The 18674-nt window shown below is 46.4% G+C and overlaps 1 protein-coding gene across 2 annotated transcripts in view; it reads right to left on the reverse strand.

The window, feature by feature from the left end:
- Positions 1 to 18674, reverse strand: part of LOC139583987 (ras association domain-containing protein 8-like) — a 31488-nt gene that overhangs the window by 8446 nt on the left and 4368 nt on the right. The window contains exons 2-4 of one of the 2 annotated variants that reach the window (XM_071415481.1): positions 6770 to 6873; positions 4608 to 4834; positions 459 to 1282 (exon numbers count right to left, since the gene is read on the reverse strand). In XM_071415481.1, coding sequence (XP_071271582.1) covers positions 459 to 1282; positions 4608 to 4710 — 927 coding nt within the window. In that variant the 5' untranslated portion in view covers positions 4711 to 4834; positions 6770 to 6873. The remainder of the gene's footprint in view (positions 1 to 458; positions 1283 to 4607; positions 4835 to 6769; positions 6874 to 18674) is intronic. The other variant, XM_071415482.1, reaches the window with a different exon arrangement.

Raw genomic sequence — 18674 nt, forward strand, 5'->3', positions numbered from 1 at the left:
TAGGAGAAGATAGGCTTCCCAGCACCCTTGCCACATCATCTGTTTTGAAGGTAGTCTGTTATAAATACAGATGGAAGTGCATAGAGAGACATTCAGAGAAAGGACAGGCATTGTCTCTCTTTAAAATGGTGATGCAAGGTGCCTGTACACCTTTAATGATAAGGGGTTATAACAATGTAATATTCAACAGAAATCGTAACATTTCGAATTAGAATTAGAATGACAAAAACTGTATTGTCCACGCAATGTGAAAATGTGTCTTTGGCTTCACCACATAAAAACAGACATTAAACACCATCAGGAGCACATCATTCTCGAGATCATTAAAGAAACTATACAAAGTACAAAAGTGCAAGTGCAGTTTCGTACAATTTAGGTGACCAATAATAGTGTCCAGGTCACTTGTACATATCTAACTAATGCCCATGGGTCATAAATCCGAGGTGTGCTCCACCCACCTGTACCAGAGCCATCCTGTCCCCCAGGTCGACCTTAGCGCCCTGCAGACGTCCCGTTAGCTCCTCAAGCCTGTCCTCCAGCTGCCTCTCGCTCTCCAGCTCAATCTGCAGCTCACTGGCCCAGAACTCCTCCTCCTCCATCTCCACCTCGTTCTTCCTCAGTCGTCTCTCCAGCCTCACTATCTCCTCCACCAGCCCTCCCGCTTCCTTTGCCTCCTCTCCCCCTCCTTCTCCCCCACCCCCACCCCAGGTCTGCAGCTCAGCCTCATAGGCCTCCAGCCTCTTCTCCAGCACACCCAGAGTCTCTCTCTGGAGCCCCACCAGTCTGACCAAGTCATCCATGCGGCAGGCCCACATGCCGGGGGACACTGCCCCCCCTGGGGCTACCGCTTCGGCTGCTACATGGTGGTGGTGGTTCTGGTTCCCACCGTTCCCCTGGAGTAGGAGACGTTGTTTGGCCTCGGCCTCCCTCTCCTCCCAAGCCCGGCCCCCACTCAGGATGTCCCGGAGGCCCCAGGGCCTGCCGGAGAAGGTGAGGGACTTGCGGCGCGGCTCACGGCGGCGGAGGGAGCGCTCACTGGGGTGGCGGAGCTTGGCAAGTGGGGGGAGGCTCTGCCGGTGGAGACCGCGTTCCGGGCCCCGAAGCGGGGGCCCCTCGGAAGGGGAGCGTTCAGTCAGGGAGGGGCCTGTGCGGTGCAGGATCAGCTGGACGTCACCGGCATACTGACCCCAGGTGTTGATGGAGGCCACTGGGCTCTCGTGGGGGGCCAGGTGGCGCTCTGTGTCCCGCCATTGCTCCACCAGGGTATAGCGCCCAGTGCGGCCTTGAAAAAACAGATAAGACAAGCTCAGATGTCAGCTTTTTGTGTATGTTTTTGTGAATGTCTTCTCAGCCTACAATTGAAGTCGGAAGTTTACATACACCTAAGCCAAATAAAATTTTAACTCAGTTTTTCACAATTCCTGGCATTTAATCCTAGTAAAAATTCCCTGTCTTAGGTCAGTTAGGATCACCACTTTATTTTAAAATGTGAAATGTCAGAATAATAGTAGAGAGAATGATTTATTTCAGATTTGATTTCTTTCATCACATTCCCAGTGGGTCAGAAGTTTACATACACTCAATTAGTATTTGGTAGCATTGCCTTTAAATTGTTTAACTTGGGTCAAATGTTTCGGGTAGCCTTCCACAAGCTTCCCACAATAAATTGGGTGAATTTTGTCCCATTCCTCCTGAAAGAGCTGGTGTAACTGAGTCAGGTTTGTAGGCCTTCTTGCTCACACGCGCTTTTTCAATTCTGCCCACACATTTTCTATAGGATTGAGGTCAGGGCTTTGTGATGGCCACTTCAACACCTTAACTTTGTTGTCCTTAAGCCATTTTGCCACAACTTTGGAAGTATGCTTGGGGTCATTGTCCACGTGGAAGACCCATTTGCGACCAAGCTTTAACTCCCTGACTGATTTCTTGAGATGTTGCTTCAATATATCCACATAATTTTCCTGCCTCATGATGCCATCTATTTTGTGAAGTGCACCAGTCCCTCCTGCAGCAAAGCACCCCTATAACATGATGCTGCCACCCCTGTGCTTCACGGTTGGGATGGTGTTCTTCGGCTTGCAAGCCTCCCCCTTTTTCCTCCAAACATAACGATGGTCATTATGGCCAAACAGTTCTATTTTTGTGTCATCAGACCAGACATTTCTCCAAAAAGTACGATCTTTGTCCCCATGTGCAGTTGCAAACCATAGTCTGGATTTTTTCATGGCGGTTTTGGAGCAGTGGCTTCTTCCTTGCTGAGCGACCTTTCAGGTTATGTTGATATAGGACTCGTTTTACTGTGGATGAAGACACGTTTGTACCTGTTTCCTCCAGCATCTTCACAACGTCCTTTGCTGTTGTTCTGGGATTGATCTGCACTTTTCGCCCCAAAGTACGTTCATATCTAGGAGACAGAACGCGTCTCCTTCCTGAGCAGTATGACGGCTGCGTGGTCCCATGGTGTTTATACTTGCGTACTATTGTTTGTACAGATGAATGTGGTACCTTCAGGCGTTTGGAAATTGCTCCCAAGGATGAACCAGACTTGTCTACAATTTTTTTCCTGAGGTCTTGTCTGATTTCTTTTGATTTTCCCATGGTGTCAAGCAAAGAGGCACTGAGTTTGAAGGTAGGCCTTGAAATACATCCACAGGTACACCTCCAATTGACTCAAATTATGTAAATTAGCCTATCAGAAGCTTCTAAAGCCATGACATCATTTTCTGGAATTTCCCAAGCTGTTTAAAGGCACAGTCAACTTAGTGTATGTAAACTTCTGACCCACTGGAATTGTGATACAGTGAATTATAACTGAAATAATCTGTCTGTAAACAATTGTTGGAAAAATGACTTGTGTCATGCACAAAGTAGATGTCTTAAAGAACTTGCCAAAACTATAGTTTGTTAACAAGCCATTTGTGGAGTGGTAGAAAAACTAGTTTTAATGACTCCAACCTAAGTGTATGTAAACTTCCGACTTCAACTGTATGTACTTTGACAAACTAACTAACAAATCCATTGAGATGAATAATAGCTCTTGTGATAATCATATTTAATCATTTAATCATATTTATTAATAGTATCAGTGCATCCATCGCCTTGGAATGTATATGAGTCTTGTATAATTAAACATCAATCTATGCAGAGATTAATAACCTTGTTTTAGGTCATATGACACTTCCAATTTTCACACACGTAACAAGGCCAAAGAGACCGAGGCAACCCCCTGATACACACAGTCTCTTGCCAAAAGCCCAATGCTGGTCCTAACTAGAGATAAACCTAACATTAATTTTGTCATTAGACATTAGTACTGTGCATAGGACCCTACTTTAAACCCAGAATATACAGAGGTTTAGGATCAGTGGATCTCAGTATTAAATTGATGATCACTCTCGAGTGGCGAGTTGCGCAGCAGTCTAAGGCACTGCATCACAGACCCTGGTTTGATCCCGGGCTGTATCACAACCGGCCGTGATCGGGAGTCCCATAGGGCGGCACAGAATTGGCCCAGCGTCGTCCTGGTTAGGATTTGGCCGGTGTAGGCCGCCATTGTAAATAAGAATTTGTTCTTAACTGACTTGCCTAGTTAAATAAAGGTTCGATAAAAAAAAAAAATATCACCATGTGTAAAACAGTCGCAAATTGAAAAACTATAAAGGTCACTTGGGAGAGTAAGAAGCAGTATCCCATATTATAAGCGGTTCTATGGTGATTTTACCATACAAGCGATGATCCATACAACTGTATCTCATGAAAGAGAAATATGGTTTTACAGCTTATCTTGTTTAAAAAAAGAAAGAAAAAAAGTAGGAGAGGCAGGGGAGAGGAGGAGAGGGGGCTTCAATAAGTGGTTCTGCTTTTCCCCTTCCTGGCGAGCGATGGAAGGATGAGTCAGACTTTCCCTCCTCCCGCCTGCCCCACATAGTGGAAAGTGATGTCAATACAGGCTGCTCCATTCCTCTCCTCTCACTGAGAGAGAGGGGGATGGATGGAGGGATGAAGGGAGGGAGGGATGAATGGAGGGGGAATCTGATCCAAATAAAGCCTCTGACTAAGATCCTCTATCTCTCAATACAGCACCAAGAGGTTGAGGCGTAGGCAGGAGGAGAGGAACACATATTTGTTAATTTCATTAGGCCTATTTCAATTAGCGACAGGCTATTACATTTTCTGCAGCAAGCCTAATTTTAAGACAGCCCCTGATTAAAATTGGAGTTTAATTAACCACCATTTCTTAAACGAACAACACATTACTGAGAATCAGTATATCTTCTTCACTGTCTCTATACTTGAGTACTACTATCAGTAGTTCTAAACACTTAACACTAGTCCACATTGTACGCAGTCAATCAACTTTGGCTTGGTGACAAAGACAGTAGCCTACGTAACCAAAGCCTCACTGGTAAATAGGTTAGGTTAGAGGTGCATTACATGATCATTCTACTACTCCCTATGTCAATACAATCCTTAACGAAGGGCAAAGCACATTCAGAAAACAAAGTATAGGCCTACTACAGGCTTAAATGCCAATACTTTTTATATTTCAAACACACGTAAAACAAACATCCTAAAGCCTTGGTCAAGAGTCATAGGTCAGAGCTCACCTATGGCCTGGGCCAGAGCGATGACCACTTCCTGGCAGGTGGTTGCCTCGGTGACCCCACATACGACCCTCTGGACCCCGTCCACCCAGACCTTGAGCTCCATGCTGGGTCAGGTGACTTAGGTCAGGTGCAGCGAGGGGGCCTGCTGCGGTGGGTTGGCCCCATCATTCCTGGAAGCTCCAGCTGTGCACAGTGGTGCAGGGTGGCTCCAGCTGACCACCACCTCACTGAGGAGGAAGAACACAGAGCAAAACAGGAAGGACCTGGTCAGGAAGCACATTTAAGAGGACAACATTGTTTTGGTTATTTTGCATTCTCTGCCCAGAACTGGAAAAAACTGGACCAACTGTTTAAAATAAGTTTCTAGTTGAAATGTTGCAATTTCAACCAGTTTTCACTCACTGACTGAGGATCTTTTGAATTGTGTAAAACTATTTATTTGGTACATGTAGAAGTTGTTGTCAGTATAGTCTGTGAGGAGATAGGTAGTGGCTATGGGAGATAGGCTCATTCATCATGGCCTGAAAACAATACCAGCCTGAAAATGTGTGCCACTATTTTTAGGGGCTGTTGAGGAAAAGGAGGATAGCTCAAACAGTTGGTGAATGACAGAACCGTCAAACCGCCCAGCCAGGCATACTGGGACCAGCTGGACATGACATTGTTGTTTTCATCCTGGCTCTGTGAATAGGTACATGTCTTTAGGGGTGTTAGACAGGAAGAGCCTGCCAGTCCTGATGCTCTGAGCCAAGTTCCTGTTATTTTATGGAGAATCGTGAGGAAACAACAGTGAGGAGAGAGCAGGAAGATGGCGTCAGTGAGATAGAGAGGGGGCGTGCAGGAAAAGTGAGTGAAAGGTGAAATGGAGAGGGGGCAGGAAGAGAGACTGCAGCAAAGGAGGGAGAGGATGAGGAGGATGAAGGGAACAATTACTTTCTTTTGATGTCGAGGAGTCGAGGATCTCGTATTTTGCCGCAGATGTGCCAACTTTTCAAAGAGATCCTACGATAAGTGAGGCGTTTTATTGTGCAAATGTATACACACAGAAAATACTTAAGAGTCCTCTTGAGAGAGAATGGCCACCAAGGGAACAGGGAAAAGATGCACACGATGTGTTGAAAAGGAAAAGTGAAGTGTATGTTTGTGCTTCTGGCTCGATTTGATGAGGAACATATGGCCGAAACTTTAGTTGGTTTTCTACATAATGCTCTGTGTGTTGTTCACTGTATGAGATTCAAAATAGCTTCACTGTAGTAATCCAAAGAAGTATGTGGTAAACACTGAAGAATTTAGGACATAGACTGAAGACTACCAGCTTTATCAGAAATGCATATTTGTCTCACATTCATTTTGAACCCCAATCCCTTCCCAGTCAAGTTCATTCCAGACAAAATGAACAAGACTGCTTTTGTGACTGTAGTAGACTCTGAGTAGAAAACAAAACATGGCCAGTGTCCTTGGTCCATGCAGTCTGGCACATTCTAGATTCCTTCCTGCCACACAATGGACCATGGAAGAAAAGTCAATATGAAATTGCGAAATCAGATTAAATTAGGGACTTTTCAAAGGAAAACCCGGCTCAGCTCCATCGCAGTCCTTTTCAAGGAGAGAGTCTATGAAGAGAGAGTAGATAGATGGCCAGTGTCCAGAGCTGCGATGCCCCCTAGAGGGCTGACCTTCATAGTGCAGTTGAGCACAGAGCTCTATCCCTCTTCTGGTCACTTAACCCTCCTCCACATCTCCCCCACCCTCCTCCACTCTCCTCCACCACCCACGTTCCCTCTCCATGTTCTTGATGTCATCTAGCGCAGCCTCGGCAGGCTGCTGTGCCTTACAGACACACACGCACACATGCGCACACACGGTCAGACACACGCACTCACACACTGCCTCTCTCATGGTGCTTTGCTAAACACAGTGCGAGATAAAATCAGTTCAGCTAAATAGAACTAGGGGCTTTGAAATAACAATTTATCATTTTAGGACCAGGCAAATGAGGGCTGCAAACAAACCCTCTGTATCTGTATGTATGTGTGTATGTGTGTGTGTATGTGTGTGTGTGTGTGTGTGTGTGTGTGTGTGTGTGTGTGTGTGTGTGTGTGTGTGTGTGTGTGTGTGTGTGTGTGTGAGTGCGTGCGTGCGTGCGTGCGTGCGTGTGTCACCTTTATCTCTGGCCTGGCTGATGATCTCTCTATTCCTGGCGTGTTTACAGCTGGTTAGAAAGTGCTTTTGTTCTTCATCCAGATTGCCCTTAAATGGCAGCAGACTGCAGATAGAGGGATGGAAGGAAACAGGCTGCGAGTCACACACAAATAGGACCCTGGGAGATTTTTCTGCACTGACCCATTACTCTGTCACCATTTTGTTGAACCTTTTTTTCCAGGGGAGTGTGAAGAGTGAAAAGGACAGAGGGGCCTGAATGGACACTGGAATACAGTGTGTGTGTGTGTGTGTGTGTGTGTGTGTGTGTGTGTGTGTGTGTGTGTGTGTGTGTGTGTGTGTGTGTGTGTGTGTGTGTGTGTGCGCGTACGTGCGTGTCAGGGGTTAACATGAAACTGACAACACTCCACCATTGAAATGGGTCAACCTGGCTGTGCTGCTGCTCCAGTTTCAACTGTTCTGCCTGCGGCTATGGAACCCTGACCTGTTCACTGTGATTACTATTACTTGACCATGCTGGTCATTTATGAACATTTGAACATCTTGGCCATGTTCTGTTATAATCTCCACCCGGCACAGCTAGAAGAGGACTGGCCACCCCTCATAGCCTGGTTCCTCTCTAGGTTTCTTCCAAGGTTTTGGCCTTTCTAGGGAGTTTTTCCTAGCCACCGTGCTTCTACACCTGCATTGCTTGCTGTTTGGGGTTTTAGGCTGGGTTTCTGTACAGCACTTTGCTATATCAGCTGATGTAAGAAGGGCTATATAAATACATTTGATTTGATTTATTAGCCAGAACCAGTTTGGTTTTATAATAGTACAACCCCCCCAGGAAAACAGCCAGTGGTTATGTCTACACAGTGAGGGTACTAATGCACCTTAATACCATGTTGTAACACACGTTGGCAGGTATTACAATATGACATATTATCCATATAAGCTTAGCATTCAGTAAACACAAACAGAAAATACACACCAAATAAAATCAAATAATATTTGTCACATGTGCCGAACACAACAGGTGTAGACCTATCCGTGAAATGCTTACTTACAATGCAGTTCAAGAAATAGAGTTAATAAAATATTTACAAAATAAACTAAAGTAAAAAATGTTTTATCAAAAAGTAACACAAGAAAATGACATAACAATAACGAGGCTATATACAGGGGGTACCGGCACCGAGTCAATGTGCGGGGGGTACAGGTTAGTCGAGGTAATTTGTAAAGTGACTATTCATAGATAATAAACAGCGAGTAGCAGCAGTGTAAAAACAAAGTGTGGGGGGGGTCAATGTAAATAGTCCAGGTGGCCATTTATTAATTGTTCAGCGGTCTTATGGCTTGGGGGTAGAAGCTGTTAAGGAGCCTTTTGGTCCTAGACTTGGCGCTCTGGTACCGCTTGCCATACGGTAGCAGGGAGAACAGCCTATGACAATTTTTGGGGCCTTCCTCTGACACGCTTAGCATATAGGTCCTGGATGTCAGGAAGCTTGGTCCCAGTGATGTACTGGGCCGTACGCACTACCCTCTGTAGCGCCTTACGGTCAGACGCCGAGCAGTTGCCATACCAGGCGGTGATGCAACCGGTCAGGATGCTCTCGATGGTGCAGCTGTAGAACGATTTGAAGATCTGGGGACCCATGCCAAATCTTTTCAGTCTCCTGAGGGGGCAAAGATGTTGTCATGCCCTCTTCACAATGCCCTCTTCACAACTGTCTTGGTGTGTTTGGACCATGATTTGTTGGTGATGTGGACACCAAGAAACTTGAAACTCTCGACCCGCTCCACTTCTGCCCCATGTATGTTAATGGGGACCTGTTCGGCCCTCCTTTTCCTGTAGTCTACGACCAGCTCTTTGTCTTGCTCACATTGAGGGTGAGGTTGTTGTCCTGGCACCACACTGCCAGGTCTTTGATCTCCTCCCTATAGGCTGTCTCATCATTGTCAGTGATCAGGCCTACCACTGTTGTGTCATCAGAAAACTTAATGATGGTGTTGGGAGTCGTGCTTGGCCATGCAGTCGTGGGTGAACAGGGAGTACAGGAGGTAACTAAGCACGCACTCCTGAGGTGTCCCAATGTTGAGGATCAGCGTGGCAGATGTGTTGTTGCCTACCCTTACCACCTGGGGGTGTCCCGTCAGACAGTCCAGGATCCAGATGCAGAGGGATGTGTTTAGTCCCAGGGTCCTTAGCTGAGTGATGAGCTTTGTGGATACTATGGTGTTGAACGCTGAGCTGTAGTCAATGAACAGCATTCTCACGTAGGTGTTCCTTTTGTCCAGGTGGGAAAGGGCAGTGTGGAGTGTGATTGAGATTGCGTCATCTGTGGATCTGTTGGGATGGTATGTGAATTGGAGTGGGTTTAGGGTTTCCGGCATGATGGTGTTGATGTGAGCCAAAACCAGCCTTTCAAAGCACTTCATGGCTACAGACGTGAGTGCTACGGGGCGGTAATCATTTAGGCAGGTTACCTTCACTATCTTGGGCACAGGGACTATGGTGGTCTGTTTGAAACATGTAGGTATTACAGACTAGATCAGGGAGAGTTGAAAGTGTCAGTGAAGACACTTTCCAGTTGGTTCGCGCATGCTTTGAGTACACGTGGTACTCCTGGTAATCCAGTCGCCTGGAACAGCTGATGTTCTCATGCATGCTTCAGTGTTGCTTGCCTCAAAGCAAGAATAAAAGGCATTTAGCTCATCTGTTAGGCTTGCGTCACTGGGCAGCTCGCGGCTGGTTTTGCCTTTGTAGTCCGTAATAGTTTTCAAGCCCTGCCACATCCGACGAGCGTCAGAGTCGGTGTAGTAGGATTCAATCTTAGTCCTCTATTGACGCTTTGCCAGCAAGTCCATTACAGTATGTATATAACTGACAATGATACAGGACAACATAGTGGTTGGTGCTAAGCCAGTGGCACACAGGGCACAGGTCCATCTCTCTGCCAACTCTGCCGCAACTCAGCCTGCAGAGATGCCCATGGCCTGATCCTGTAGAGCTGATCACAACCCTAAGTCAAGAAGCATTCCGTGAGACGCACGGCTTACACTACATACCAACACATTCCATTTCAGCTCCAAGAACAGCAAAAAAAATAGATGCTTTATTGCTGTAACGTAAAACCCAAAACAGCCCAAGTCCCAGATGACCCAAGATGCATTTGTAATTTGTCTCAATGTGGCACAGCTTCAGAGTTCAGGCTGGTGGTCTCTGGGCTGGCTTCCTGTCTGCCCAGTGAGGTGTGTGAGTACAGGGTACTGTGGGCAGTGTGTCGGCTGAGACCCAGGTTGCTGCTATGGCTGTTCCTGCTGTTGTCAGCCCAAAGGTCCGGGGCTGCAGGAATACAGAGAGTTGGCACCAGGGCCAGGACTTTCACTGACTGATGCAAGTCACCATATGTTCCTCTGGGTCCTCACACATACAGGGGGACGGGCCACGCACTGCTATCACTTTACCAGGCCAGGAGCTGGCCCAGGTTCCCAACCTCTAGAACAGGTCATTGCCACAGAGATAGTATCCTATAGAGTGATCATGTACATCTCTGAGCCATGGGAAATATGGCTGTGCTGGGGTGAGGTTTTGTGACCAAGGTAGTAAGGATAAGGGCAACCCTTAAATCATTGTCTCATAGCGCAAATACTCTGTCTGCACTGATTCCCTGTAAGTTGAAGGACAAGCAGCATGGAGGAGTGACAGCACTTGACATAAGACATGTCATACCCTTACATGTCATGGATGAAATTATCATATTATTTCCTTAATTTAGGCCTACAACTATGATGTATTCCTGCTGAACTGGACTGCAGTAGACTGGTATGAATATGATGCATTTACATGAAGAACAAATGGCCGTTTGAGGAGAAACAAAATGGATATTCTTCATGGGGCTAACACAAAGAATCAGGCACAACTTGACTCTGGGAATTGGGAGAAACCCCTTGGGGAACCACTGAACTGTTTTAAGGACAAAGGTCCTCTAGCAGAAAAACAGTCTTGTTCCACGCCTGATTTTTCCATGATAAATGTCAATGGCTGCCGTTTTACGGGCTCCAAACCAATTGTGCTATTTTGTGTGTTTTTTTCGAATTTTTTGTAACTTATTTTGTACATAATGTTTCTGCCACTGTCTCTTATGACCGAAAATAGCTTCTGGATATCAGAACAGCAATTACTCACCTCGAACTGGGAGAAGATTATTTCTTTAACGAGTCGGACGTGAAGGATTTACTGCTGACACCGGACCAGGCCCAAATCCCCATTATTCGCATGAAGAAGAGACTGCCAATACAGGGGATGCAGATCCGGGTGCCTTGTGAGAATTTTTCGGCGAGTGGGTAACCCGCTTCTACCATCTGTCCTATTGGCCAATGTGCAATCATTGGAGAATAAACTGGATGAGCTCCGTTCAAGACTATCCTACCAATGGGACATTAAATATCTTATGTTTCACAGAGTCGTGGCAGAACGACGACATGGATAATGTACAGTTGGCTGGTTTTTCCGTGCATCGGCAAGACAGAACAGCTGCCTCCGGTAAGACAAGGAGTGGCGGTCTGTGTCTATTTGTCAATAACAGCTGGTGTGCGAAATATAATATTAACCTCTCTGGTACAAGTGCTAGCGTCCCACCTCGCCAACAGCCAGTGAAATTGAAGGGCGCCAAATTCAAAACAACAGAAATCTCATAATTAAAATTCCTCAAACATACAAGTATTATACACCATTTTAAAGATAAACTTCTTGTTAATCCAGCCACAGTGTCTGATTTCAAAAAGGCTTTACGGCGAAAGCACACCTTGTGATTATGTTAGGTCAGCGCCTAGCCACAGAAAACCATACAGCCATTTTCCAAAGAAGGAGAGGTGTCACAAGACAGAAATAGCGTTAAAATGAATCACTAACCTTTGATGATCTTCACCAGATGGCACTCCCAGGTCTCCATGTTAGACAATAAATGTTTGTTTTGTTCGATAAAGTTCATATTTATGTCCAAATACCTCCCTTTTGTTTGCGCGTTTGGTCCAATAATCCAAAATGCACAAGGCGCGGGCACTAAGTCCAGACGAAAAGTCAAAAAACTTTCCATTACAGTTCGTAGAAACATGTCAAACGATGTATATAATCAATCTTTCGGATGTTTTTATCATAAATCTTCAATAATATTCCAACCGGACAATTCCTTTGTCGCTCTGGATAAGAGCGTCTGCTAAATGACTTAAATGTAAATGTAAATGTAGAAATGAAAAGGAACGGAGCTTGTGCTCACGGCCGCGCGCATGACTAAACTAAAGGCTTTCTGCCAGACCCCTGATTCAAACAGCTCTTATTCTCTCCCTTTTCACAGTAGAAGCCTGAAACAACGTTCTAAATACGGTTGACATCTAGTGAAGCCGTAAGAAGTGCAATCTGACCCCATAGACACAGTATATTGGATAGGCAATCACTTGAAAAACTACAAACCTCAGATTTCCCACTTCCTGGTTGGATTTTTCTCAGGTTTTCGCCTGACATATGAGTTCTGTTATACTCACAGACATCTTTCAAACAGTTTTAGAAACTTTAGAGTGTTTTCTATCCAAATCTACTAATAATATGCATATCCTAGCCTCTGGCCCTGAGTAGCAGGCAGTTTACTCTGGGCATTCTTTTCATCATGATGTGAAAATACTGCCCCCTACACCAGTGAGGTTAAGGAAGTCTCAAGGTTTTGCTCGCTTGAGGTAAAGTATCTAATGATAAGCTGTAGACCACACTATTTACCGAGAGAGTTTTCATCTATATTTTTCGTAGCTGTCTATTTACCACCACAAACCGATGCTGGCACTAAGACCACACTCAACGAGCTGTATAAGGCCTTAAGCAAACAAGAAAATACTCATACAGAGGCACCGCTCCTAGTGGCCGGGGTCTTTAATGCAGGGAAAGTTAAATCCGTTTTACCTCATTTCTACCAGCATGTGTAACCAGAGGGAAAAAAACTCTAGACCACCTTTACTCCACACACAGAGACGCATACAAAGCTCCCTCTCGCCTCCATTTGGCAAATCTGACCATAATTCTATCCTTCTGATTCCTGCTTACAAGCAAAAACGAAAGCAGGAAGTACCAGTGACTTGCTCAATACAGAAGTGGTCAGATGACGTAGATGCTAAGCTACAGGATTGTTTTGCTAGCACAGACTGGAATATGTTCCGGGATTCATCCGATGGCATTGAGGAGTCTTAAAAAATTAAAATTAATAAGGTGAATGCACCAATTTGTAAGTCGCTCTGGATAAGAGCGTCTGCTAAATGACTTAAATGTAAATGTAAATGTAATGTTAAATGGAGTCATCAGTCACCTGCTTCATCAATAAGTGCACCAATGCCGTCGTCCCACAGTGACCATACATACCAGTACATAGCCCAACCAGAAGCCATGGATTACAGGCAACATCCACACTGAGCTAAAGGGTAGAGCTGCCGCTTTCAAGGAGCGGGACTCTAACCCGGACGCTTATAAGAAATCCCGCTATGCCCTCCAACAAACCATCAAACATTCAAAGCGTCAATACAGGACTAAGATTGAACCCTACTACACCGGCCACGACGCTCGTTGGATGTGGCAGGGCTTGCAAACTATTACGGACTACGAAGGGAAGCACAGCCACGAGCTGCCCAGTGACATGAGCTTACCAGATGAGCTAAATGACTTCAATGCGCTCTTCGAGGCAAGCAAGACTGTGTGTGATCACGTTCTCCGTAGCCGATGTGAGTAAGACCTTTAAACAAGTCAAAGATCACAAGGCCGCAGGACCAGACAGATTACCAGGACGTGTACTCAAAGCATGCGCTGACCAACTAGCAAGTGTCTTCACTGACATTTTCAACCTCTCCCTGACCTAGTCTGTAATACCTACATGTTTCAAGCAAACCACCATAGTCTCTGTGCCCAAGAACATCAAGGTAACCTTCCTTAATGACTACCGACCCGTAACACTCACGTCTGTAGCCATGAAGTGCTTTGAAAGGCTGGTCATGGCTCACATCAACACCATAATCCCAGAAACCCTACGTGAGAATGCTGTTCATTGACTACAGCTCAGCGTTCAACACCATAGTGCCCTCAAAGCTCATCACTAAGATAAGGACCCTGGGACTAAACACTTCCCTCTGGAACTGGATCCTGGACTTCCTGATGGGTCGCCCATGCTGATCCTCAACTCTAGGGCCCCTCAGGGGTTCGTGCTTAGTCCCCTCCTGTACTCGCTGTTTACCCATGACTGCGTGGCCAAGCACGACTCCAACACCATCATTAAGTTTGCCGATGACACAACGGTGGTAGGCCTGATCACCGACAACGATGAGACAGCCTATTCGTAGGAGGTTGGAGACCTGGCAGTGTGGTGCAAGGACAACATCCTCTCCCTCAATGTGATCAAGACAAAGGAGATGATCGTGGACTACAAGAAAAGGAGGGCTGAGCACACCCCCATTCTCATCACAGGGCTGTAGTGGAGCAGGTTGAGAGCTTCAAGGTCCTTGGTGCCCACATCACTAACAAACTATCATGGTCCAAACACACCAAGACAGTTGTGAAGAGGGCACTACAACACCTATTTCCCCTCAGGAGACTGCAAATATTTGGCATTGGTCCTCAGATCCTCAAAATGTTCTTCACCACCGAGAGCATCCTGATTGCATCACCGTCTGGTATGGCAACTGCTCGGCCTCCGGCTGCAAGGCGCTACAGAGGGTAGTGCGTTCGGCCCAATACATCACTGCGACCTAGCTTCCTGACATCCAGGGCCTCTATACCAGGCGGTGTCAGAGGAAGAAAAATTGCCAAAGACACCAGCCACCCTAGTCATAGACTGTTCTCTCTGCTACCGCACGGCAAGCGGTACCAGAGCGCCATGTCTAGCTTCTTAACAGCTTCTAACGCCAAGCCATAAGAATGCTGCACAGCTAATCAAATGGCTACCTGGACTATTTCCATAGACCCCCTCCCCTTTTTTTTTTACTCTGCTGCTACTCACTGCTCGTTATTGTTATTTTATTGTTGCTCTTTTATTTCCTTTACTGTAGTTTATTTAGTAAACTCTTTCTTAACTCTTATTTTTCTTAACTACAGTGGGGAGAACAAGTATTTGATACACTGACGATTTTGCAGGTTTTCCTACTTACAAAGCATGTAGAGGTCTGTAATTTTTATCATAGGTACACTTCAACTGTGAGAGAAGGAATCTAAAACAAAAATCCAGAAAATCACATTGTATGATTTTTAAGTAATTAATTTGCATTTTATTGCATGACATAAGTATTTGATACATCAGAAAAGCAGAACTTAATATTTGGTACAGAAACCTTAGTTTGCAATTACAGAGATCATACGTTTCCTGTAGTTCTTGACCAGGTTTGCACACACTGCAGCAGGGATTTTGGCCCACTCCTCCATACAGACCTTCTCCAGATCCTTCAGGTTTCGGGGCTGTCGCTGGGCAATACGGACTTTCGGCTCCCTCCAAAGATTTTCTATTGGGTTCAGGTCTGGAGACTGGCTAGGCCACTCCAGGACCTTGAGATGCTTCTTACGGAGCCACTCCTTAGTTGCCCTGGCTGTGTGTTTCGGGTCGTTGTCATGCTGGAAGACCCAGCCACGACCCATCTTCAATGCTCTTACTGAGGGAAGGAGGTTGTTGGTCAAGATCTCGCGATACATGGCCCCGTCCATCCTCCCCTCAATACGGTGCAGTCGTCCTGTCCCCTTTGCAGAAAAGCATCCCCAAAGAATGATGTTTCCACCTCCATGCTTCACGGTTGGGATGGTGTTCTTGGGGTTGTACTCATCCTTCTATTCCTCCAAACACGGCGAGTGGAGTTTAGAGCAAAAAGCTCTATTTTTGTCTCATCAGACCACATGACCTTCTCCCATTCCTCCTCTGGATCATCCAGATGGTCATTGGCAAACTTCAGACGGGCCTGGACATGCGCTGGCTTGAGCAGGGGGACCTTGCGTGCGCTGCAGGATTTTAATCCATGACGGCGTAGTGTGTTACTAATGGTTTTCTTTGAGACTGTGGTCCCAGCTCTCTTCAGGTCATTGACCAGGTCCTGCCGTGTAGTTCTGGGCTGATCCCTCACATTCCTCATGATCATTGATGCCCCACGAGGTGAGATCTTGCATGGAGCCCCAGACCGAGGGTGATTGACCGTCATCTTGAACTTCTTCCATTTTCTAATAATTGTGCCAACAGTTGTTGCCTTCTCACCAAGCTGCTTGCCTATTGTCCTGTAGCCCATCCCAGCCTTGTACAGGTCTACAATTTATCCCTGATGTCCTTACACAGCTCTCTGGTCTTGGCCATTGTGGAGAGGTTGGAGTCTGTTTGATTGAGTGTGTGGACAGGTGTCTTTTATACAGGTAACGAGTTCAAACAGGTGCAGTTAATACAGGTAATGAGTGGAGAACAGGAGGGCTTCTTAAAGAAAAACTAACAGGTCTGTGAGAGCCGGAATTCTTACTGGTTGGTAGGTGATCAAATACTTATGTCATGCAATAAAATGCAAATTAATTACTTAAAAATCATACAATGTGATTTTCTGGATTTTTGTTTTAGATTCCGTCTCTCACAGTTGAAGTGTACCTATGATAAAAATGACAGACCTCTACATGCTTTGTAAGTAGGAAAACCTGCAAAATCGGCAGTGTATCAAATACTTGTTCTCCCCACTGTATATTGTTGGTTAAGGGCTTGTAAGTAAGCATTTCACCTGTTTTATTCAGCGCATGTAACAAATAACATTTGTTTTTATTTGATTACCCCCTGTCACGTCCGTCGAATAAATAAGTGAACCAAAGCGCAGCGTGAGTAGAGTTCCACATATTTATTACAATGGATCTTCAAAACAACAAAGAATTAACGAACGTGCAGTACGTATTTCACGATTGTTATGTCTTTGTTGTTTTGGAAGTCTCACTATCATTAAAATGTGGAACTCTACTCACGCTGCACCTTGGTCCAATTATTCATATGATAGTCGTGACAGAATATCCCACCATTACAGGACCAAGCAGCGTGCCCAGGAGGTAAAGGAGAGTTGGACATGGGAGGAAATACTGGGTGGATGCGAGACCCTTCCTTGTCGGGAGTCGCTAAGGAGTATAGGAGGACAGCGAGGACGCCGGGGTCCACGGCCACAAACAGCCCAAGGGCAACCCCAAGATTTTTTTGGGCGGTCGGCTGAGCCGAGGAGAGAGCCAGAGACCGTCTGGGAGTCGATGGAGCAATTGGAGGGAGATCGGAGAGAGATGTTGGTTAGGTGTATTCTGCAGCGCACTCGCCCTGAAGAGCGTGTCATCAGTCACGTGTGCAACCTGTGCCGGCTCCACGCACCAGGCCTCCAGTGCGCCTTCTCAGCCCGGTACGTCCTGTGCCGGCTCCACGCACTAAGCCTCCAGTGCGCCTTCCCAGCCCGGTACGTCCTGTGCCGGCTCCCCGCACTCGCCCTGAAGAGCGTGTCATCAGTCCGGTGCAACCTGTGCCGGCTCCACGCACCAGGCCTCCAGTGACGGTCCACGGCCCGGAGCTTCCAGTGACAGTCCACGGCCCGGAGCTTCCTGCGCCGGTGCCATGGCCGGAGCCTTCCACTGCGCCGATGCACAGTCCAGGCACGGTGTCCAGTCCCGCTTCATGGCCGGAGCCTTCCTCTGCGCCGGTGCCCAGTCCAGGCATGGCGTCCAGTCCCGCTCCATGGCCGGAGCCTTCCTCTGCGCCGGTGCCCAGTCCAGGCACGGCGTCCAGTCCCGCTCCATGGCCGAAGCCTTCCTCTGCGCCGGTGCCCAGTCCAGGTACGGCGTCCAGTCCTGCTCCATGGCCGGAGCCTTCCTCTGCGCCGGTGCCCAGTCCGGCGTTCAGCCCAGCTTCATGGCTGGATCCGCGGTCTGAGCGGGTGCTACGTCCCGCACCGGAGCCGCCACCGACGCTAGTTGTCCACCCTAACCCTCCCCATCTAGTTTCATGTTTTGCGGTCGGAGTCCGCACCTTCGGGAGGGGGTACTGTCACGCCCTGACCATAGAGAGCCCTCGGGGTTCTCTATGGTGTTTTAGGTCAGGGCGTGACTAGGGGGGTTTATAGGTATTATATTTCTATGTTGGTGTGTGTGTTTGATTCCCAATTGGAGGCAGCTGATGATCATTACCTCTAATTGGGGATCATACTTAGTGTGTCCTTTGTCCCACCTGCGATGTGAGATATTGTTTTGTGTGAGTGCCTATGTGCCTATGTTACGTAGTTATTACACATTGATTACACTATCACTCGTGTTTCATATGTCACAACGATTCATGAATACGTATGCTATGATGCTGGTAAAGTTGTCTCGCACACCTACAGTGTTGGTCATAAACAAAAAGCTAGCTAGCTCATGGATGCAAACAATGTCCTTCCCCAAAAACATAGCAAAATGACATCATCTCTTTCAGTAGCTATAGTTAGCTAGCTAACTATATAGCTAGGTGTCATCATCTAAAATAACCCTAATTTATAAGACAGTTCTTATTTGATTAATGGTGGTCGGACCCATCTATGTGAAGCTAGCCACAATAAGGATTAGCCACAATAGTGGAATTTGTGGTTAGCCTTCAAAATAAAAGTATGGCATAATTCTACTATTTCTATTCATTTGCATCACTGTCAATGGCATACTTTTATTTTGAATGCAAACCGCAAATTCCACTATTGTGCCTAATCCTTATTGTGGCTAGCTTCACAACACATAACCCAGTCAGGTTGAGCCTCACTAGCCAGCTGAAGCTAGCTGGCTGCATATAACGTTAGCTTTGGACAACAGGGTTAAGTAGCTGGCTAGCTATTTATTTTCATGAACTAAAGTTCAATTTCAATAGGCGAACAACAAGTGGCAACCTAGCT

The sequence above is a fragment of the Salvelinus alpinus genome, chromosome 9 (assembly GCF_045679555.1).
Source record: "Salvelinus alpinus chromosome 9, SLU_Salpinus.1, whole genome shotgun sequence".
NCBI lineage: Eukaryota > Metazoa > Chordata > Actinopteri > Salmoniformes > Salmonidae > Salvelinus > Salvelinus alpinus.